Source organism: Nyctibius grandis, chromosome 13 (genome assembly GCF_013368605.1).
Source record: "Nyctibius grandis isolate bNycGra1 chromosome 13, bNycGra1.pri, whole genome shotgun sequence".
NCBI lineage: Eukaryota > Metazoa > Chordata > Aves > Nyctibiiformes > Nyctibiidae > Nyctibius > Nyctibius grandis.
The window spans coordinates 7,911,326-7,934,831 of NC_090670.1; the positions used below are offsets into that span (position 1 = coordinate 7,911,326).

Consider the following 23,506-nt stretch of genomic DNA (forward strand, 5'->3'; position numbering starts at 1 on the left):
TTGCGTATGTCAGTGCTGGTTAAGTAGTGATGGCACATACGCACCTTTCATCATGTCTGGGATGGGGCATATCTCCCTCAAGGGTGCATTATTGCACAATTGTCAGTGATGTGGGGTTTGTGCTCCCTGAAGCATCAGGCACTAGCAACAAGGGCAGAACACTGAGTCCTACTCGTACGCGTACAATAGTTTTCACATTTAATTGGAGTTAACACAGGGCTTTTAAAATAACAAAATAACCTAGAAACAAGCTGCAGCGACAGAGGGGTGGAAGAGGAAGCAGATCAGCACTATTTCTGATTGTCAACAGGTGGCCAGTGGATGCAAACGTTACTGCATATGTAATAGAAAAACCAAAGTTGAATCCTGGGAAACCTATAAAGGGAGACCTAAAACCTGCTTTTAGAGATTCTGAACTTTCTTTGTAAATGAGCTGGATGAACTGGAAAATACCAACTTGGCGTATGAATATGCTTCTAAGTCTAGCCATTTTAAATCATGTTTTTTCTAATTTGATCATTCTGTTTATCATTAATTTGAATACCTCTGAAGCACGTTCATGTCTGCTGCTTCTCCTGAGGCAGGTTTCCAAACAACACCCTACATTTGATTAATACTCAGTAAAAACATAATGATTTTCTGAATGTATCCCAAAGGCTAAAGTCTGATAGTCTGTTTAAAAAACAAGAATTCCAGTTTATTTTTAAACATGTTAAACTCTAGGAGCTGATTGACACTTGTCAAGAAACAAAAAATTTTACCAGTTTTCACTGCATACATTTTCAGAAATTCTGACAAGATTATGATTTCTATATATAACAACTTAACTGTAACATTATGTAATTTGTGGCTGTAAGACTGCAACTGTTAATGACCTACTAGCAACTATAAGACCTGCAGAAGGAAATACTTGGAAAAAGATAACTGCTAACACACGCATCTTGGCAAAGTTACAAAATTAAGGATTTTTTTTTTATTTAATGTCTTCCATGATTTTAAATAGACAAAATATGTTACTTCCTGTCCTGGATTGTTTCATGATGTTATTGTGAAATACTAATGGCTGCTGTGTTTATTTCACCATAGAAGTGTAGTCATTTCACTGGTGGGTAAAGTCTGCTAATAGGAAAAAGATTTTGCAATCCTGCTGACTGGATGCCTTAATATAAATCTTAATTATTCACCTGACTTGCAATAAAAATCCTTTTGCTGCATTAATAATCTTAAAGTTGGGAATTATTTTAGTCAGTGATTTTGCTGCTGCATATTTTTTTATTATACAGGGCTTAAAAGCCGAAGTGAGAAAAAAAAAAAAAGACAAATATGATAGTGGATACTGCATAAAACGAGTTAAAAGTCCACAAATAGTTTAATTTAATAAAAACACATTAAGTAAATAAAAGGAATATAAAACAAAGGTAAGAGCAACAGAAACAGTTTAGAGAGACAGCATGTGCCATTTAAGCTGTGCTGCTGTACGATCAGGTGATCGTGGATGTGCGTTCTACTTGTTACCAGCTTTATTCCGCATTCAGAGCGGGTGAGACACGCTGACCCCTCCTGCCGGGGGATCTCTTAAGTAATCGGCAGGATCGCTCCGAGTCAGAGCTCCAGAGCCACGTCCGCCGTGAGCCTGAAGCCGCGCTCGGGCCCTGCGATCCGGGAAATGCCAGCAGCCCCAAGGTCAACGGCCATGAGGGGGCCCAGGAACCCTTTCGGGAAGGGGTTAGGCCTCAGAAACCATTAGGCAAGGTAAATTATTCTTAAAAAAACAACTTCCCGTACGAGAGGAGAGCCGGGCCCCTTACAAAATCCCCCGCTGCCCGCCACCGGGCCGCCCCTCGCTCTGCTGCCCGGGGAGCGCAGGCCGGAGCCGCTCCTCACCCCCTCCCCACCGCACCGGGGCTCCCCAGAACGGCAGGGCGGCGCGGCCCCGGGCTGCCGGCTGAGGAAGGCCCCCGCCACCTCCCCGCAGGGAGCGGGGGTGCAGCCGAGGAACGCGGTCCACCCCGACACCTCACCGCTCCCCGCCAGCCCGGGCTGACATGGCGGCGCGGAGGGCGGGCCGCGGTGGCGGGCGAGGGGCGGGGCCCCGTCACGTCTCGCGAGGGCCGGCGGGCGGGCGGCAGTCCGCCGCGATCCCGGCAGCCATAGCGACGACGCTACCTGCAGTGACGGGAGCAGGCGGGGGGGGGCGGCGGACAAAGGGGGCGCCGCGCGAGCCCGCACCCAGCGGCCCCGGAGGGGTGAGTTCGGGGCGGGGGCGCCGCGCGGCGGGGCGAGACACCCCCACACCCCCCCCCCGGTTACCGGGCCGGGCAGCGAGGGGCCCTGACAGGCCGGGCCCTCCGGCGGGGAGCGCGGGGCTTGTCCCCGGCGCAGGCAGCGCTGGCGGAGCCCGGCTCCCGCGGGCCTTTCCCTCGGCAGGGCCGTGAGGAGCGGGGCGGCGGCCGCAGTCCGAGGCCCCGGCGGCGCCGCCTGTCCGGCCTGGCCCCCTCTCACCGCGGGGCTGCTGGGCGGGGAGCGGCGCAGTCGGGGCCGGGGGTGAGTGCGGGCCGGCCGTCCGTGGGGACGGGGCTCGCTTGAGCTGGCTCCGAGCTGTGGCCGGGGGAGCGGTGCGGGACGGTGCCGGTGCGGCGGTGCAGGCTGCGATATTGTCACGGGCAGGGCGCAGCTGTGGAGAGAGGCCGTTAGAGCGCAGATGCCTCAGCCTTTATCTCTGCTGCTCGTTGCTGGAGAACAAAGAGGGTCAATTAAGCGTGTGCAATTACTGCTGTTTCTCCGCCTTCGGTAGGTGCGCTCTGAGAGTCGAAGTGGAACGCCTTTCTTCCCGGTCTCCGAGGAAAGAGTGCTTTCCTCCGTCAATCTGTGGCATCTTGGCATTTGAGCTGAGTATTTGAACCTGGTGTGAGGCAGGGGAAAAGGCCACGTAGCGCTAATGAGCACATTCCACGTTTAAAAAACAGCCAGTTTAGTGTGTTAAATACAACCTGGAAGTGAGAAAATAGAGGCTAAAGCAGATGTGCCCTTGAAAATCTTCCATAGGGTTCTTCTGAGCCGTATAGTAGAATGGATCAGAAGCAATGCATAGCTGTTATTTCGTTTTTCCGTGTTTTTGCATGTCTCTTAGTTGCATTTGAATGATTTTTTTTTGTTGCTGTCACCTTTTCATCATTTGAAAAAATACAGGAAAAAAATAATGTGGTCCTAATAAATTTTGCTGTCAGTATCAGCATGATTTATGCGTGTTGTAGTCATCGATGCTAATGGGTAACTCTCTGAGACTATTTCATTTTACAGCATCCTGGAGACAGTTACTAATTACATTTCTCATCACCCTGTAAAGAGGTAAACAGTAGCATATTTCAGCCCGGGCTTTGCAAAGTATTGGAGTAGTTCTGCTGGTTTAAGTGTGACTATCCACCTACTTAAATACTTTGCAGAGTATGTGCCTTCATAGATTAGCAAATTGAGGTGAGGTTAACCAACTTGCTCAAGGTCATGGAGTGTCAGTGACAGAGTTAGCAATAATGGAATCCAGCCATCCTGGCTGCTGGGTCTGTGCTCTAATCATTGGGTGACTCTCGCAAATAACTGCAGGTAGTTTAAACATTGGTTTGCGTAAGTGCGTGTTAAGACCTTCAAAAACTTTTGGAGAAAATAAATGTTAATAGATCTGCTTCAGTCAGATCTTATGCTGTATTTGGATGTAGCTTCAAGTAATTGCACTGCTTGATGTAGGAGGGAAGTTTGAAGGAGTCTTTGTGGCTTATTTTGTAAATATGTGCTCAAAAGGCATCAATTTTATGAGTATGTAGTGTAGGAAGGCTTATTGTGTAGATTTAGAGGGTAGATCATGAGATACAACAAAAACATTACACTGTGATTAGACAGTTTTTAAAAGGAGAATGTGGAGACTATCCCTGTAAAAAGGTTACCTTCTGAGTAAAGTGTTTGCCAGATGACATTCTGTAGAGTTATTTGTAGTCGTGCGGGGAAAAAAAACAATGAACAAATGTGCTTGGAAGCCATGGTGATGAGGCTGCTGGAAGTTAAAATGGGAACAAAAAACTTCCTCACTTGATTTATTTTTTCAGCAGATGCTTGTTAAGTAAAAACAAATCACAATCAGTGTCATTTCTGAGCCTAGAGAGAAGTTATGTTTTACTTTGTGTTTTTCTCTGTCAAGTATAATTTATGAAGAAAGGGATTTCAAAGGAAACGCTGGCAGATCTGTGCTATTGTGACACCAACAGTATATATTTAGTAACTTCAGGGGGGAAGGATCCTTATTGTGCTAGAAAAAATATCAGTGACAATTGTTTGGACTTCAAAGAGGGTTGGAAAGCAAGCTGGCATTGTTCAGGTGTTGCACTTTGGCCCGTGTCCTGTAATGAGCATTAACATTTGACAGGTTCCTGTACCTGCGGGGAGTTTCACTGGCGGTGCTCGGAGAAGCCCATCTGCACGGTCTGGGTCACAGACTTGAGACCACAGATGCTGGTTTTGTACAGATGTGTTTGTGCTTACCTTTACGTTCTGCAAGTAATTGTGGTGACTGTTGACAACAAACTGTAGTGATCGTGGTGTGAATGCGCTGCGCCGCGGTGCACAGCGTAGAAGAGCGGCAGCTGAATTTCTTTTCAGTGAACTGGCTGTGCCAACGGCAGCCAGCTGTGCAGCCTTGTTCTGGACACTTACAGGACTGCTGCTTTAGGGTTAGTCTGTGCAAAGAAGTTCTGATGATACAGACTTTCTCTGTAGAAGTCTTTGCAGTTTCTTGTTGACGAGTGCCATATGAAAGGTACTCTGTTATTAACACTAAAGCATCAAATCTCCCCAGCGTATGTATAGTTTATAATGCAGTCTTTGGGGAAAGTACTTTTACTGATATTACTTGGTGAGATATCCCGGCAAGGTGACCTCTAAGCCAAATGATTGTCTCAAAAAGGATGCTGCTTACTTGCTTAGAAATCCAGAAATTTATATCCTGAGTGACACTGCCATCAGCAAATGCGTCTACTGTAGGCCTGGGTTTGCCAGATTTACTTTTGCCAGTTTGAGCCAAAACTTCTTATCCAGCCAAGTTAAATAAGAAAAGGAAGCAATAATGGGGTATACTTTTTTAAGATTTGTGGCTTTCTGCCTGCAAGTTGTGGCATCCTGGGAGGTTTGTGCACTGTCTTTTCAACAGATGCATAAGAAAAACGAGCTTGTTACAGGCTTTGTGATCCATACCTCCACTGATGTGATTTATGGGTTTTTTTGAACACCTATACACTTGCCGCTGGCAGAGCTGAAGAAACTGGACTTGTGGTGTGATGCCAGGAAGCAGAATGAAACCTGTGCAGCGTTTAAATAAAAAAACAAAGCATGAAAATAATATTAGTTATTATAAATACTCTTTTAAATTTTTTATTAAATATAGTCACTTAAAATATCTAGCAATAGTTTGCTATTGGTTGTATGGTAGTTTAAAACATTTATTAGGAAAACAAACCTTTTGTTAATTTCAAAGATTGCCTGTATTTCTGTTACATGTAATGTATGCAGCATAGATACGTATGAGAACCAAAGACTCTTACATACGCTTACTGCATACTGCATTGAGCTAACCTATGCCTATGAGAAGTTTCAAAAGAAGGTATTTTGTATTCCTACAAGCTGGCAGTTTTTCCACATTAGCTCTTCATATATTCTTAATGTATTTGTATGGAACATGAATCTCACTTTGCAATAGTATGTAAAGTTGTTCAAGAAACAGTGCTTACACTTGCCGCACAAAGTGATTCCAGAGTTTGTTAATTCTTCTGAAACAAAAGGGATTCACCAAAATTCTCAGAAGCACTCGGAACCCAAATTGCCACTTACAGAGCTAGTTCTTTTTCTAGACTCTTCTTAATAAGGCAGCAGAACATCAACTTGGAACACCATCATTGGGGATTTGTTTTCAGAATATTATTAGTAGCATTTGAGTGAAGTGGAAACAAACCTGTGCTCTGAAAAGAAACTGGATCTTGGGGAAAGGCATTACAGTAAGAATTTAAATTCTACAGGGTTGATTTGCTGTTAAAAAAAAATAACAGCTTAGTTTGTGAATAAGAATCAGAACCTGTAAATCTACAGATATGACACATATACTCTAGTAAACACCTAAACATGTGTCATGTTTCAAGTATGAAACATGTATCTGGTTCTTGGAAATGTGAACATCGTGATGTTTAGAATGCGAAAATAAGCATTTGGTTTTGATTGCCCACAACACGAGGGCAGGTCGCTGCTAGAAAATCCAGAAACTAAATTGCTTAAGGTGTAGCCAAGTCAGTTTATTAGACTGGAGAACAGCTGAAATGGCCCTTGTTTTGTAAAGCTTCATTGGAAGTAGAAATTACAGCTAATGAGTCAGTAGGAACTTTTTGTTCTTTTAATATTTTCTACTATATAATAAAATTAAGCCTCAAAGGACACCTTCAGTTTGATAATTAACCTATAGGAGCTACAGTAAAATATGATGTTCTTGGGGGAAAAATATATGTAGCTGTTTCACTTTGTTATGTCTGGAGTGTGTAAAGTCAATGGTATGTGTGCTGAGGAGTCTGGCCTTTATTTTATGAAATACGTTTGGGATTGTTGCTTGGTCGGGTCATGGGTTCTGGTTTTAGTTCTGGAATGTCACTCAAAACAAAACGGGGGGTGGCAGAGGGAGAATTACGATGGTTATAGTTTGGTTAGAGGTAGCGGTGGCTGAAAACCTGTCTTATTTTTTAATCAAATAGTAAATCCCAGATGTTTGGTATTATTCATCCCAGTTATTTTTCAATTTGTTGCCTGTAAGTAGTTGTAACTAGTTTAGTTTAAACAAGGTGTGAAGGTGTTCCCCATTCTTTTGTTCTGAATCTCTGGGATTTGACATACCTCAGTGCCTATGTGAGCAGATACCTACGTTATTATACCTCATCCGGGAATGCTCCGGGTGGGACACAACTGCAGAGAGATTCCTGCCTAAATGGTGACTACCTCTGCCTTAGGTCTTTGGGTTTCCTTGTTTCTGCTCTGTTTTTTCTCAAGTGTTAGTGTCCTGAGGAAAGGATGGGATATCTTTGTGGTGTTGGTGTTTGGTTTGTGTTGCAAAGACCCAGCGTAAGCAACCCTAGTCATGGACTGGGACCCCAAAACGCTGTCATGATACACTGAAGAAGTGCTTGTCCATTTATTTTATAGCAGTTTGTTAAATAGATGGAAACCTGATGCAAGTACTTTTTCTATTTCCGTATTTTTGAAGGAACTTGAGTAAAGGTAGATTCATAACCAAGCACCAAGTTCTATCTTTTTACACCTTTGTTGACTGCCACAGTTTAGTATAGACTTATGGAAATAATCTTCTTGCCTTTTCTCTTTTTTTTCCCCTTTTTTCCTTTAGAATTGCCAAAATGCTTTGGAATTCTTAAACGATTCAAAAACTGAAGTCTCTGAGGATACAAAATCATAAGAACACAAGAAGCAGCAAGGAGGATTCAGTGCCAATGCAGCAACAAAAAAGACAGCCAGAGTTAGTGGAAGGAAATCTTCCTGTTTTTGTTTTTCCTACAGAACTTATATTTTATGCAGATGACCAGTCAACACACAAGCAGGTGTTGACTCTATATAACCCCTATGAGTTTGCCTTAAAATTCAAAGGTGGGTTTCTTAGGTTAAGTTCTACTTAAGGGTTAGTTGGTGATCTTGAGCAGTCCAATTATAATTCATGTAACAAAGCGTATTTGTGACAAAACCAAATTTGTCTTTACGTGTATCTGTTGGGGAGGTATTAATTCATGATTTGTTACCACTACTGTCCTTTTCGTTGCAGTTCTTTGTACAACTCCAAATAAATATGCGGTGGTTGATGCTACTGGTGCAGTGAAGCCTCAGTGCTGTGTTGATATGTAAGTAAAAGTTGGTTGTGTTTTTTTTTCTAATGTATGACACTTGATTACCTTAATTTCTTTTATTATTTAAGATGCAGTAAATGACAGCATGCGTAGTATAAACTAAGTTGGATATAGATACAATATTTTCCTAATCTCTTATATTCTTGTGGCCATCTGGTCTTTGCTGTTCTTTCACTGTGGGACAGAGATATTACAATATTGGAGATATTTCCTTCTTTAATTTTGTCTTTAGGCATAAATAAAATGCTAGTAAATGCATCCTGTAGTATAGTTTGTAACCCATCAGTGAGAATAATGTGAGCTTCCTCTGAGTACTCTTTTGTTAGAAATAACAAGAAAACAAGACCCCCAGGGCTGGGATTTCTTGGTGAGAAATATTTGTTTGCAGATTGGCAAAATGAAAATGTATGCAGTTTTACTGAGCACGCTTTCCTGGGCCATGTGTAACAAAGGTACTTCTGCCTATTCACCCCGACCGCCTCTCTCATTCTCAGACCTCTCTGTCTCCCCTTTACTTGTTTCTCCTGTCAGGTCCCAACCCAATAACAGAGAAAATAAGAAGGCCAGTTAAGTGACCACAATAATGTATAGGGTCTGTAGGCTGCTGTAGTTCAAAGTAGACTAGGTATATAAGCTAAAATAGACACAACTTTTTTCATCTTCCATTTGCCACATTATTTCTGTGCTGATGTGCAGATCCAGTTAAAGTATGAAGTATCTAATAGAGCAGACTGAGCTTTCTGACTAGAAATTTGCAAACTATGAAACACCTTCTGGAGTCTGGCTAACAAATGGCCGTGTACAAAAACCCCTGCTATTGAATGACCTGTCTTTTGTCAGATAAATAACACTGTGCTTGAGGAATGGCTCTTTCCTGTAGACTGTTTTCCTTAGGTATAATTTGGAAAATTCCAAGGATTCATCAAATAGAAAGGAAGTTTAAAACATGGATCTAAAAAGTTTCAGTGGGCAGGGGCAACAGTCCTAAAAATGGAACAAAACAGGTCAGAATATACCAATGTATCAGTGAGCTATTCCAGTCTTTATCAGACACACAAGCTTGATTACATTCAGTTCATCTTAAACAAATGTTTTTTATTAAATAAAGGAAAATAAGACATATGCATGTTTCCAAGGGAATTTTTTGTGCAGCAGAAACCCCATCCTGTTCCAATGGTTGCTGTCTAAGGGCAGTGTTTACTGCTAGGATATGAGCAGTACTATGCAAGTGTGGCCATTTGCCAGATAAACAGATATTCTACAGAGCTTCCAATTATGCAATGGTCTCTAAAAAGAAACAGGAGAATGTATCTGTTTATAAGGGTCTGCAGAAAACATCTCTGCTTGGCAGCAGATGCATGTTCTCATAGCACAGTGTTATGTAAAGATTCTGTTTAGGTTGGTAGTACCATGGTACTAAAAGTAGAAACAAAATTTTAAAAGGAAGTGTTAAAGGAAGAAATAAGAGTTGAATCTGCTGTTCTGATATGCTGAGAGTTGTATGAATTGGGCTTTTTTGCTCCTGACAATCCTTTTGTTTTAGTGAAGGCAGTTGCCCAGCCAACACTCAGCTTGCTGAAAGCCTGTCATACGCACACTCTTTTGCCTCTAAAGTGACATAAAATTATGTACGTTCCTGCAACCTTCTAGCTTGGGGGACGACTTAGTCTCTGTTTCCTTATTGAACAGTCTATTAAAACTAGATACCAGTTACAAACACTGGCCAAGCGTTAATGGTTGTAAACATCTTGATGTGATATAGTTCCATTAAATGAAGAGTGAATCACAAAAATCTGTTTCTGGCAGCATTTTAGTGTCTATATTATCACAATGATACGTTTCTTGAAGCAATTTTAAGACTACTATCCTGTATTACTAAGGGTAGAATAATTTTTTTCCCCTCAGGAGATGGCAACCTTCTTGAAGCCAAATGACTTATGAGTAGGTATTTTTTCAGATTAGCTATTGTTATCTTAGAAATTTAGAGTAGCCTTTCACAAACAAAGTTTTCCACTTTGGAAAAATAATTAAAATCCTTATTATTCCTAAGAACTGATATAACTTCAAAACCTAAACGTTATAGCTTTTTTAGTGCTAGGCATGTATTTTCATAATTAGCCATAAATGCAGAGAGGAGGCAGTTGAGCAGAGCACTGCTTGGAGGTCTGTATTGTCTTTGATCAGTGTTCTTTTAAAACTGTGCCTTTTGTAGGTCCCACATACAATTTTCCCCATGAAATGCCATAAAATTAGAAGGAATGCAACAACTATCACCCTGTCTTACTATTGAAGCCATCTTGGTCAACCTGTTCAAAACAGTAGAGCAAGAGTGGTTGCTGGACAGTGAGAAGGTTTACCAAGAACATAAGTGACTCTCTAGCTGTGACTCAGAGGGTCTATCTACCCTGCAGTCCGAGTTATGACTGCAGCTTGTGTAGCTACACCCAGCCTAGCTCTTGGTAGCTGGTGAAGTATCTGCAGCATCATGCATTTCTGCGCAGGCTACAAAATGTGCTCAAGGTAGCTAGATTGATGAGCAAAGCTCTGACAGCAGAGAGCTTTACTATTGGGATCCAAATTTACTCACTGAAAGACAGGTGAGAACTGTTTGTGTAGATACGTCGCTGTCATTTTTACTGCAGTGTTACATGCTCTTAGGGGTGAGTTTCTGATTTTGAAAATCCCATTACAGCAAGCTGACTCTTGTCTGCAGAGGGAATGAGTCTTGCTTCTGAGAAAATGTAATGGTAAATCTTTGAGGCTGGTTTCCTCAAAAAGCTAGACTTTTGCCATCACCTGTCCAAGAATTTGGCAATCCTACTTTTCTTCTTTCCTTCCCTGACCACTCCGGTCCCCCCATACCTTCTAAAATCATTGGCCAGCATCAGAAAACTTTGATAAAGGAGGAGGCATCTTTCAGATAATTGATGTTTCATGAAAATTGGCAGCGAGGTCTCAGACTGATGCAAAGGTGTGCTTGAGATAAAGAATTAACTGTTCTTTTTGGCCAGCCAATTGGAGCAGATATATTTGGGAACCAGAGCGAACATGAGGGAAGAGAGAAAGCAAGATCAGATCTTCAAGAACATTGAGTGAGGGGGAGGGAATGACGGTGTGGAGTATTGCAATGTATCTGGGGTGGAGAAAGAGAGGAACCATCGGGATGTAGGGTGTAATTCCCCAGGAGAAATGCTTTTTGTTAGTTCCTCTGTTTGAAAATGTTGTTTTCCTCTGCAGTGTGATTCGTCACAGAGATGTTCGGGCGTCTTACTATGGCGTGATAGATAAATTCCGTCTACAAGTGTCTGAGCAGAGCCAGAGAAAAGCATTAGGGAAAAAGGAGATTATTGCTACTCTACTTCCATCTGCAAAGGAACAACAACAACAAAAGGAAGAGGAGGAAAAACGAATAAAAGAACACCTGGCAGAAAGTGTCTTTTTTGACCAGACTTTGTGTCAACCAGGTAGCTGAAATTTTTTACCCCTCCTGTCTTCTGAAACAGTTATGAATAGCTTAAGTGGCTGGAAAGACTAGACTAAAATAAGTTTTGAAATAATTATTTGTACTTAACCTGTAAGACTGCCGTCTTTATCACTGGGGGATGATAGTGCCAAGAACCCAAACCGTGGCTATTCTGTTTATGCTATCTTGATTAACCAAGACCCTTTGCTGCCCCGTGTTTGCATGTCATACTTTGGGGAGTACATCCTGTGTTCCTCTGGTGCAGAAGTTCTGTTACAGCCAATGGGAATTTATCTGCAAAAGGATGGTAGTTATTTTTTTTCCCTTGGGCTCTTTCAGAACATATGCCCCTGCTGAGTTTGTTCCAAACCCTTAATCCTCTGTTTCCTGATGAGCAGGAAATACTGCCAAAACATCTTCTGAAGTGCTCCTTGTTCTGCGCCATCTCCTTTGTCTGTCTCACAGAAAAGCACAGTTGCGAGCTGGAAACTCTTTGCACGTTTCGTACGTGAGGAAGTGAATCAACAGTCTTGGGCAAAACCTGGACCGAACAGTTAAATGGAAGTGGTAGGGAGAGATATAAAAAGTATCGTGTTTTACTGGAACTGAACTTAAATTGATTCTTGACTTGACTTTTACTGATTTATACTGTAATATTTTTGTCACTGCTTCATTTTTCATGTCAAGAACAAAAATCAATTCCATGAAATAGATTAACTTGCTTGAGAGTGTTCCTTCTGTTAAAACCAAATTGTTTCACTATTTATACATACTTTGTTGGCTGGTGAAACACCTTTTACTAAAAAAGCCCTCAAGATAGGTAGGAGGAAGATACACGGTTACAGTAAACCTACAGGATCTCTGGGCTCACGGAACAAAGTGTTGCTATGATAGTTGTGCTAGTACAGAGGGTTTGAATCATCCTGAACAATCTGATGCTGGTCTTAATCCAAATGCTATTTCTCTGCTTTTAAAAACCTTGTTGACTACATTATATTGCTTGCTGGCAGAAAAACAGTAAACAGAGCAACTACAGTCTTTGCCTATCACCTGCTACCTAGGAATAACAGATTTATAGAATTAAAACAGGACGCATATTGCTAGTGATTTTGAGGATAGAGAAACTTGATAAAACATTGGCTAATTTCTAATGGGTCTTAAGAATTGGGTAGGAGGTATTCAACTAATGTGTTAAAAGCTCTTTTTAAAGGTTACGCAGTGTACCTTTGAGTAGGTTCCAGCTGTTAAACTGCAGCACAATAAAGAATATGAAGGACAGTTCATCTATAGTTTGCATTTCCTTGTTCTGGTGATAATGGACTGTCAGAGTGGTCCACTTACAGTGTTTTTTTTTTTTAAAGTAAGTTTCAAATGATACTAATTTGTGGCACATAAACTGGTCCTGGCAGGTGCAGCCCTTGAATCCTCTAAAGAAAGAAAGGGAACTCATCTGGGCCAAGAATCTGTGCTCTTGCTGTAGGCAAGTTTTGTTCTGGAGGTGTAAGCAGAGGTGTCTGCCTGTGCAGCTCCTTGAGGTGTTCTTTCCTAATTGATTACTAATCACTGAAGGAACATATCAAGGAACGGAGTCAGGATGCATGGTGAAACCTCAAGCGTTGCTGAAACATCCAGCTGTCACAAGTGTGTATATATAGCTACTGGGCCTGGCAGGCTCTGTTCCTCCAGAAAGGAGGGGTTTGGGAAGTCCTGTGAAAACAAGTTCCAGCATCAGAACTGGGAGCAGCCTTCTCCACTGCAAAATGCAGTTTAGGAGGGTGAGTTTTCCACCCCCTCCAAACTGCAAAGGCAAAATAAAATCTCAGGGTACTGCAGCTCCAATGTACCGCAAACATTTTTGAAGAATATTTAACGTTTATAATGGTTAGATGTTCCTTACAATTGGTACTGTCATGTTTTTCAGAAAACAGAACTGCCTCATCGGGACCTAGTTTACTAACAGTCTTCCTAGGAATAGTGTGTATTGCAGCACTAATGCTACCTACATTGGGGGAAATGGAATCCCTGGTGCCTCTCTACCTCCATTTAAGTGTGAATCAAAAGTTAGTAGCTGCTTATGTTTTAGGTAAGTATTTGGGATTTTGTAAATGTTTTCTTGCAACTTCTGTGATTTGGAAAACTTCTCCAGTGTTTGCCAGTGGCTTCAGGAAACTTGATGGAGACAAAGCACCACATTACATTTTGTTTTGCATCTCCACTTACATTTTAACTTGCAGCCATCGTGATATCAGGGTAAATTAGTTATTGGAAGTATTTGAGACCAGATTTTAGTTGATATCTATTATATACAGGCCCCTACACGTTAATTTCACCTTCATTTGATGACTGGCCAACTGTAGTTGCCTGCCAACAAAGCTGAATGGAATGTGCTGTTTCTTATTCTTATATTGAAATAGAGAGTGACTCTATTGCAGAACCTAGAGCTGTTCTGTTGTTTCTCTCTCCAACCCAGATGAGCTGATCTGAAAGGCTCCATTTGCTACCTTCTTGATAAGCAGCTGAAATGTGTAAAAATAAGTTGTAAACCCTTCCTCAGAGACCACTACCCTCCACGATTCTTCCTGATTTGTAACTTGCTCCTAAATTAGCCAGCATAGATAAGTTGCCCATTTCAGTTGTTATGACTCTCTTTCTATAACTATTTCAGATTTGAAGAACAGTCACACTACACTCAGTTCTCCTGTCCCACTACCTGGCAGAAATGAGGATTTAAAGGAAGCGAGCTAGGCAGCTTCAAACTGATAGCTAGAGGTGAGGTAGTGATGGCAAAAGATGCGAGTTCTCGATGGTTAATGCGCACACTCAGCTGACTGACTGACTCATGCGTGTCAGTCTGCTGAAATGGTTTGAAAACTCACTTCTCGCTCTTTGCCTGAGCTGATGATGATGTATTTTCAGATCAGGACCTTGCAGTAATCCTTGCTTTATTTCTAGTTTTGAAAATCACTCCAGTTTCTGCTGGTGCTAACTATAGTATTAAACCATTTGACTTTATACATTTGCAACAACTTAACCTGTTTCTACATTCACTATGGAGTTCTCATGGGTTTTGATTCCTTTGGTAGCAGCGTTTTTAGTGTTCACGAACAGATTCTTCTGTGCGTGACTCTTGCTCATCTAGAAAGTTGATTGCTCTTGAGAAGGTGAAACCGCTTTCTCCCACAGCGAAGTACAACTGGATTGTGTGGCAGTTAATTGAAAAGGGAGGTTAATACCACACCAGCTGGGCTATGAGACATTTGAGAAGTATTTGCTTTACAGAAATGAGTTAAACTCTTTATGGCCTGGAAGTCCCTCTACAAGTGGTGTAGGGTGTCCTGTAGCACCTTCCAGAAGCCTCTGTTATTACTCTGCAGTGATTTAGATAATCCAAGCTAAGGCCTACAGCCATTCTGGTAGTACTGGTTGTCTGAGCTAATACAGACCTTAAGAAATAGCTGAACTATAATTCCTTTTTAATGGATAAATTGCTGATTTAATGGAAGGGAGAGTTACAACTCTGTTCTGTCTTGCTTCTGTCTTTTAAAATCTTTATAAAGTAAATAATTTAAATCAGTCTGTAGTGCCAGGAGAGTAAAATAGTCTCAGAAATTTCTTTATCTGTGGTGAGATCTATAGGCTTTAGCTAAGCTCTCTACAGTGAAAGGCTATTATATTAACATCATCTGAGCCTGCAAGAAAGTCAGATGGCCTAAGAACTGATAAATTACTGTTTTGGTGTTATGTAAGGTTGGAATTCAAGGAGCCTGAATGTTTTTCCATATGCCTCTTTGCCTTGTGCAATATAACTCATGGTTAAGAACTTGCACATTTGTACTTTGTCCTGTATCAGCCCATAATTAAAGTGAACTTTTCAGTGTGTCATGAGTAGGTTTATTAGCCCCATGTTTCCTGCTTTCACCTGTCTTTAATTGTTTTTAACCTCTATCAGAGCAGATTTTTTTTCCCCCTCCCTCTTTAAAGGTCACAACAAAGAGTCTGTAGGAAGCTCCCTATGCAGATTTCAAGGAAGCGCAACATCTAGAACTGCTCTGTGGTCAGTTATTCTGCAGAGCAGAAACAAAAATGTCTTGGAGCTTTCAGTTAATCTGCCTTACGGATGATTCAGTATTTGAATTACACTGCCCATGATGAGCCCCTCATGAAACCGAGTGTGTGTGTGTGTGCTAGTGTTACACTTACCCCAGTCAAAATCTCCCTGTTAAGATTTTCCAGTAGTGAGACCGATAATTGTTTGGAGTATTTATAGCTACTTTGAAGTTTAGTTACTAGATATACTGCACTGCGGTGGTGTTTTTACACACATTTTGACTACTTCAAAATTCAGAGCAATACTTCTGATATTTAAGTGTGTATATAAATTCATTCTGCATGTATTTGTGCACTTTTACCTTATTTTCTGGCCTGTGACAGGGTAAACTGCCTTTATTTAAATGTTTTATTCAGTGAAATTAAAGCGTTTAGTTCTTAATTCTTGTCTTTCAGGTCTCATCACCATGGTTATTTTGCGAACATGAGCAATGAGTTAATAGGATGTCAAACACCTTACTGTATATTCACATCATGAATGTGGACTGCCTTTTACTCCCATGTGGCTCATTAAGATGCTCGCAAAACTGTTCAGTGATTTAAGATACCTTCAGAAGTGTAATATATTTTAACTATGTATAATAAATGAAAGACTCAAAGCACCTCTCGGTGCTTCTGTAACAGACAGCTATGAAATGTTCAGTGATACCTGTGAAAATAATTTGAAAAACTTTTATATCTACACCTACTGTAAAAAAAATCCTCATTAAAGCAACATTTGTTATTTTTAGTCTATGTTCACATCAGTGCGCGATCACTATAAAAGCAAACTGTCTTATGTAAAACGTTCCTTTGGTTTGTGGTTGTACATGCTGAGGCTGGTGCCTAACACTGCTGTATACATACCAGAAGGATGAGAGTTGTGACTAATCATTGAAGAAAATGAAAAATTCCAGCAGTGAAACTGAAATAAACCATGAATTTTAGGTGAAGAAGTAATTCTCAAATTCCTTACTTCATCATTACCAATCTATTGTTGAGTGCTCGTTTTCTTACCTGGGGAAATAATTGCTGCAACAGCCATTTTGTATCCCAATTGCAGACAATAAAAACACCTTCTATAATCAGATCCTTTCATTTCCGAGGGGTGCATGCACCGTGTGAACTACGTGGCATGAACAGAAGTTGAACTCACACTGCCCACTAATATAAAATTCAGCATATTTTCTATTTTAAAGACCAAACTAAATGTAGCAACAAAGGCATTCCTCTACACCTTCCCTTATGCCCCGGCTAAGACGGGATTTCTTCTGTATGAGAAACTCGTGCTCAAAACTCCAGTTTTATATTCAAGGTGAACATTTTTCTTGTTTCATATAACAAGTATTTCCCTTCCTTAAACAATGAAATGTCAAAGAATATTTCTAGTGAAGGGCTGCTATTCCTGCATTTGATTCATACACACAAGTGTTTGTTTCTAAGATGTCTATATAATAAGGGTTGATCTGTATAAAAACCATTTTGGAAATTAAACCTCCTTTCTCCCTGAATGCTTTGGTCGCTTTTCTGTCCATGCATGGCAGTACAAAGAAACCATGCAGGTAATAGTGGTGTTTAAAAAATTTAAAAAAGGAGAAAGGTTGAATTTAAGTTGTTTCATCACTGTACATTTTTTCTTCTCTATCATACAACTAAGTAAATCTCTCTAGGGCAATAATATGTTACTTGAGTTTGATTCTCAGAGGAACTGAGATTGTGTCATCTATCAGTGTAAGATGATAAAGAAACAGTCAAACATTAACATCTGTAAAAACAACAAACACCGAGATCTTGTTTGGGTCATAGTGTTTTCCTGCCACTGCAGAGCTGCACTCTCCCAGCTTTGCTGTTATTCTTTAGTACCTCCACTGTTAATTCTGATTTTCATGAGGTAGTTGTTTAACCTGCCTCTTCTTGAGGAAGGCAAGGGAACTGAACAGAGTTAGGGAGCTAGAACTGCCACGTGGTACATCAGCCTGGCTGTTATGTGTTACAATACCTACATTTTTTCTGTGGGCAAGAGTAGCAGGACTTAACACAAAGTAATGTCTTAAAGGCCCAAGCTGATTAAAAAAGAAAAACACAAACTTTTTTTCCCCCGCCCCAGATCCTGGAGTTCCAGTCATAGGCCAGGATTGTGCTTTGCAAGGCACTTGCAGAAGTACAGGAGAGAGAATCCCATGTGCAGGAACTCAGAGTCACGATAACCAACTCTTGCCACCTGCAGACACCTTAGTCCCGCAGGACACTGCACACATGAGGCTTGGGAAGCAAAAGCACAGGGCAGCAGGGACCCAGGTGGGCAGCAGGTTTCAAGGCATTTAAAGAGAAGCGATTGGTTTAGAAAAACACCTTGACCGAAGGGATCAGTTACAAAAAGTTATCAGCAACTAAGAGGACTAAAACATCGCACCATTTCTTTCTCAAGGGCAAGCGAGGAGCAATACACAGATAAAGAAGATGAAATGCACAGTGTAATTCAGCAGATGCACACAAAACTGGTGCTTGGGCAAAATAAGCATGACAAATGTGAATTCTGACTTCTTTTGACTTCAGGGAGATTACAGTACACTCTATCATCATCACAGATCTATTCCAGTGTTGGGAAAACAAGACCTGAGGACAGTTTCAGTTCAGCGCCGTGAGGGGGAATGTATCAACTCATGTTACAGGACAGTCACAGGGAGACACTGGTAAAATTTTACCAGGTGGATACACAAGCTTTGTAAGATACTTTCTGATGTGCACATATATATATATATATATATATACACACACGTATGTGCACGCACACACCTCTAGTACTTAATAGGGTTATGGAAAACATTGAATGCCTTTGGAAATAAGACCTGAGACAGTGAATGTGCCTCCTCTTAAAAACACCAGGAAAAACAGTTAAAGTGTTCACGTCATTCCCCATTCCTGACTCAACACAAACAAAACAGTCATTTCCTTGACATGGAGAAGTATTTTGAGCAGACAGAGGGCTTTAAGATCATCCAGCAGAAACAATCATCTTGTTTACCCAGCACTTGCTACAGCACCAATATCTCACACAAGCAATGCTGACAGGCAGGAAACGCGAGGGCTGCTGAGATGGCTTTTGTTAGCATCACTCCTACTAGCTATAGGCTCGGTATGTCACCTCCTCTAGGTGTTTGCACTTGTCTGGATCAGAAAATGCTTACCTGTGCCTGTTTTCTCTAAAGGAGCGAATCACAGAATGCTTCAAACTACAGCAGACCCAATACAAGTGCTTCAGAGCTCCAAGGACAGACGGGGCTTTCAGAGAATCCGTTCATTTCACCAAGGATCACAGCTGATGGAGCCCCCCCGAGAGGGGAGAGTGGGTTGAGCTGCTCTGTATGGAAACCACCTGGAAACAGATCCAGTCCCTGCAAGGGGAAATGCTGAGCTACTGCTGGCATGTCTCGAAACACACCCCAGGAAGAGAACCAAGGGTGCTGTCAGACGGTCACAGTCACCGCTCTTATTTAAACAGCTTAATGGTGGCATTTGTGGCAGCTCCAAGAGAAGCCTGTGCACAGAGCTGTGCCTTCAACAAGGAAGCAGAGAAATCCTTCCTGGAATCAACTAGCTAAGAATTGTCAGAGCCAATCGTACATTATTTTGTTTTATGTTCACATGTAGCAAGCATCTGATAACCAACAAGTCTAAACTGGAAAGGGGCTGCCACATCGGTTTGGCAATAAATCACCGTATTTTAGTCCTCATTTGTCAGTGTATATTTAAGATACTTTGCTCTCCTTGTAACAGCTTTCCTTGTAAATGCCAAGTTCCATCACCCCTTTCTCAGGAGTATGAATCCTGTACTTCAGACTTACGTGTGTTGGCAATCCATCCCACTGGTAGGGCAAGACTGCAGAAGGGAACTTGCCTGAGCCAGTAAAGCAGATCCAGGAATGCTTTGTTTACAGGAAAGTTCGTTTGCAGGTGCCGAGTGATACGTGTTTCAAAGGGCCTGTGGTGAGCCAGGGCAACCTCAAAATTCAGGGACCAAGCTGTACTGGAGCTCTTAAAAAGAAAAAAAAAAAATCATCCTCTCTGCCAGGAGGGAGTTTGAATCCTCGGTCAGAGCAGCTCAGGTACTTTGCCATCTGACCTTGTATGAGACTCTCCTGGCCAAAAAAAGAAGGGAGGGAACAGACTGCAATACAAAGCACACAGGGCTGAGCAATCCTGGTACTGGATCCTCCTGCCTCACTGCATGCAGAGGTAGGGGCTGAGTGGCCGTAGCAAACCAGGTTCTCTCCTATGTCCCTGTGGAACAGGGTACTCGCCTCCTCATGGTAGTGCTAGAGAAGGCACCATCTCACTCTAGAGCTGGAGCAGAAACATCCAACGTTAACGGTGCTGGCAATGGAGTGCATCTTCCCTGCAGGCATAGCTTGCTGCCTGAGGAAATTAAATTAAGACTGAAACCATTGAAGGAGAGTGAAGTACGCTGTTACCAGCAGCATATCACTTGCTGAGTACTGCTCGGCATAAGCTAGTGAAGATTGCGAAGCCATTGCTACACAGCCTAGCGAGAGCCATTTAAAGATAACAAACATATAAATGAAAGGAGGCTAGAGACCCTGTGTATCCTCAGCAAATGAGTACTGGAGGAATGAATACAAGCAGGCGACACTCACAGCATAACAACCAAAGTCAAGTAAGGGGATACACTCGCTTTCTGGTCTATTTTTGTCTTCTATAGAAGCTCTCTGCTGTATGCTAACTAGCTCTTTACTTTGGATAATGAACTATAGCCAATACATATCAGCTCTTGAGAATTTGCAAAGCTCTATAACCACGCTGACAGTATAATGTGGAATTACACGCAGGCAAAGTAACACACGCTGGTCTTTGAAACAGCAGAGACTCTGCAAAGGAATAATTTAAGCAAGAGCATAACCATCATTTCAGCAGCATGATCAAAGCAATGGATGGTCTCCTCACAATGAGGAAAAAGGCTAGTAAGCAGGCCCACCTGGGTAACAAGCTCCCTGTAGTACCGCTGTTGTGGAATATCAATTCAGACACATAACTGCAGTCATCCTGGTGCTAGCAGAACAGGAGATACTGAGAAGGAACCCAGATGACTGATAAAATGCATATCGAAGACATGGAACAAAAGAACCAACAGTCTGTAATGGAACTTAAATCCATGTTCACGGTTAAAAAAAGAGAGGAATTAACAATACAATTTACAACAACAACAAAAAAAAAGAGAGCATTCTTCTCTAGGAAACTGCAGATACTCAGGCAGCTTGAGGTACAAACATCAAGGCATTAGACAAGCACGTGCTTTGACAAACAAGAAACCACCACCAGGAGACAAATAAAACTCAGGCTCTGGAATCCCGCGTTCCATCAACATCACCAAACCCATTAGCGCCTTTCCCTCAGGAATCTCCGAAATCAAAACCAACTGCTGAAGTGAAGGCACTTAAAATGTAAAAGATCTTGATTTATTTTTAGCAGGAAGTTTCTTGCAGCGATTTCAGTGCCACACAGCCTGATTTAAGCTGGCTTGAAAGACAACACAGTGCGCTATTCCTGTGCCACAAAAAACAATGCATGATACGCATACCGTGGTTTTGATTTTTCTCTGCACAAGGGAAAAAAGTAATCATGAGAACCACGTAATCACGAGAATCAAAGATTAGTACCTTCGCCAAAAACTGCTCCCACTTGAGCAGCTCTTCCTAAGTTGACATCCAGCAAAATCTGAACATTTACGTGCCATTATTAATCATAGAAGGAAGTCTTAAATAACAAGCATTTTACAAGGCTCTTACGAAGCAAGTAAAAGAAGAAGAAACTAAACTATCAGAATTTTAAGTTTGATAAATGCCAGATTTGTCTGAGGAATCTTCATGCAAACAGGGAGACACAGGGGAACCAGCGTGAAGGGGCTGTGTTTGGTTTTGGTTTAAAATGTACTCAACTCCTCCCCCCTCTCAAATTTCTGTTCCCAAGCCAGCTACTGAAAGTCAAACAAGGTTGTTCTCCTTCAGTTGTTGTTTTTTTTTCCCCCCCTCCTCTCTCATGCTTCTACCACAAAACCCCAACAAGGGAAGCAATCTCTCTCTTCCAGCACGTACATGGGCTCTGGGTTTTTTAGATGTAGGGTAGCTCCCTGCTTGGGGCCCACAGAGGAAAGGCATCTCCTGACCAAGACCTAGGCTGGCTGTCAACCGGTCTCAAGTTTATCAAACAAGGATGCTCACAGCAAATATACACAGGTGGGAAGACTCTACTGTTACAGGTAAAACAAAGAAAGAAAGAATCATCTGAGACAAACCCTTAGGAAAGAGATGCCAAATCAAAAACATGAGGTGACAATTTTTGCATCCAGTTATTGAAAAGGACTCTTGCAAGCCAAGCGCTCCTCTTCGGATCGCTAAGGTTTTAATTAGTGCACTGTAGGTGTAAACATTCGATTACATTTACAAATATTTTAACTTGGTGCTTCCAGGAGAAGAGGGATCAACTTAAACTCCATCTGCCAGTTGGTGATGAGAAAGGTTGCTTAAAACAGGATATGAAGAGCTCACACGTTTTAATTATGACTCCTGAAGCTCTCTATTTTAAGGAAATGAGTTATGACTCCGCCATATGCAAGAACACAACAGCATAAAGTGAACATTTCTGAAGCGACTACTGCTAAGAAATGCACAAGCTGTTCTCAGGCTGGAAGCTCGCTGATGGAGCTCTGGGGTCACTCCTGCCTTCCGTCGCTTCACTAGCAAATAATCTCCCAATAGCAAGGCTGGACTCACAAATACAGCACCGGTATTAGAACCACAATTAACATTTATAATGGAATTCTCTTAGACTCACCAATACAGGACTTTGGAGATCTCTTGGGTTTGTACAGGTTGGTGATCATTTACACTCAAGTTTTCCAAAGAAAGGTGAAAAGAATGAATTTAGGATTAAGTTCTTACACCAATCTCAGGAGGACCATGGGCAGCTGTTAAGCATTCAGATCAGCTGGCTTGCTGACAACACACAGAAGACCCCAGCAAGTTAATCTGGCTGATGCACAGGCTCATTTTTCCTGGCATTTGTACCTCTCCTCTAGCGTGAAGTATCTATTCCTCTGCTAAATGCAGTAACCACCGAAGCGCTCATTCCAAAAATACAGTCCCCCGAGCACTGGCACAGTTATCGATGTTCCCTCAGCAACTATGTCATTCTGGAGAAGGTGGAAGGAAGAAGAACACCTATCAGTTGTCAAGGAAGGCACACTGGCCCAAGACCCGATTTAGCTGCCAACAAATCCTACAGGATAGTTTTCAACCAGACCAAACAAGTGCTGATCACAAGCATGACTTTGGAAGGGTGCCATTTGAGAGGAGTGGCAGAATCCTGGAGACAAACAGCTGTATGCCCCAAAAGAGCTGCAGAATAAAAAACTTTATATATGATAATATATACTTATATATTATACTTTTATATATATATATATGATCATAATATTTCCAATATAGCGTGAGACAAAAAAGGTGCCCATTTCTTCTCAGAGAAAGACAAAGGCATAGACACTTGTAATATAAACTCAGGTCAGTTAAGGAACATCGTATGCAACAGTCCCGTAACCATGACACTTAATCAAGCAAAGCTTCAATATTCATTGTTCGTGAGTAAATGGGGAATTAGTAAAATACAGGTAATACTAACAGCATGAATTACTATGTGAGTACAGGGTTGATTACATGCATTGTGTAACACCCTAATTCCCTGAATCCAGATACATATTTTGCAGGATAATTTGGTAAATTTAATCTTTCATTTCAGTGGAAAAAAAACTATACGTGTCTCCTGGCTCCAGGGCGCAAAACTGCAGCTTCTGGATGACACAGACGGACAAGAATGGAGATGCCTTTTTCCACAAGTTCAAAGTGATTTCCATTTTGCAAAAGCAGGGAAATGAACGACTGCAGATACAGAACTATTTCTCTCTCCTCCACCAGCATTAATTGCCCTATTAAGGCAAAACACAAAGACTCCCCAC

At 41.7% G+C, this 23,506-nt stretch overlaps 1 protein-coding gene across 3 annotated transcripts; it reads left to right on the forward strand.

The window, feature by feature from the left end:
* The first annotated feature begins 1,578 nt into the window (after window positions 1-1,578).
* MOSPD1 (motile sperm domain containing 1) lies at window positions 1,579-19,214 on the forward strand. Of its 3 annotated transcripts, none has more exons than XM_068411775.1 (6): window positions 1,579-1,752; window positions 7,421-7,677; window positions 7,850-7,925; window positions 11,169-11,395; window positions 13,316-13,477; window positions 18,690-19,214. In XM_068411775.1, exons 2-6 carry the CDS (start codon window positions 7,524-7,526, stop codon window positions 18,833-18,835), a joined length of 765 nt encoding a protein of 254 aa, XP_068267876.1. In that variant the 5' UTR covers window positions 1,579-1,752; window positions 7,421-7,523; the 3' UTR covers window positions 18,836-19,214. The 3 variants fall into 3 exon arrangements, with proteins under 3 accessions (XP_068267876.1, XP_068267875.1, XP_068267877.1); XM_068411774.1 differs by lacking the exon at window positions 1,579-1,752 and adding an exon at window positions 2,158-2,246; XM_068411776.1 differs by lacking the exons at window positions 1,579-1,752; window positions 18,690-19,214 and adding exons at window positions 2,158-2,246; window positions 15,898-16,436.
* The last annotated feature ends 4,292 nt before the right edge of the window (window positions 19,215-23,506 follow it).

Excerpts from the sequence above, each read along its gene's own strand:
- MOSPD1 (XM_068411775.1), top strand. The coding sequence starts at position 7,524 with ATGCAGCAACAAAAAAGACAGCCAGAGTTAGTGGAAGGAAATCTTCCT. Across the intron at positions 7,678-7,849 it reads GTTTGCCTTAAAATTCAAAG|TTCTTTGTACAACTCCAAAT; the intron begins GTGGGTTTCTTA and ends TTTTCGTTGCAG. Across the intron at positions 7,926-11,168 it reads CCTCAGTGCTGTGTTGATAT|TGTGATTCGTCACAGAGATG; the intron begins GTAAGTAAAAGT and ends TTTCCTCTGCAG.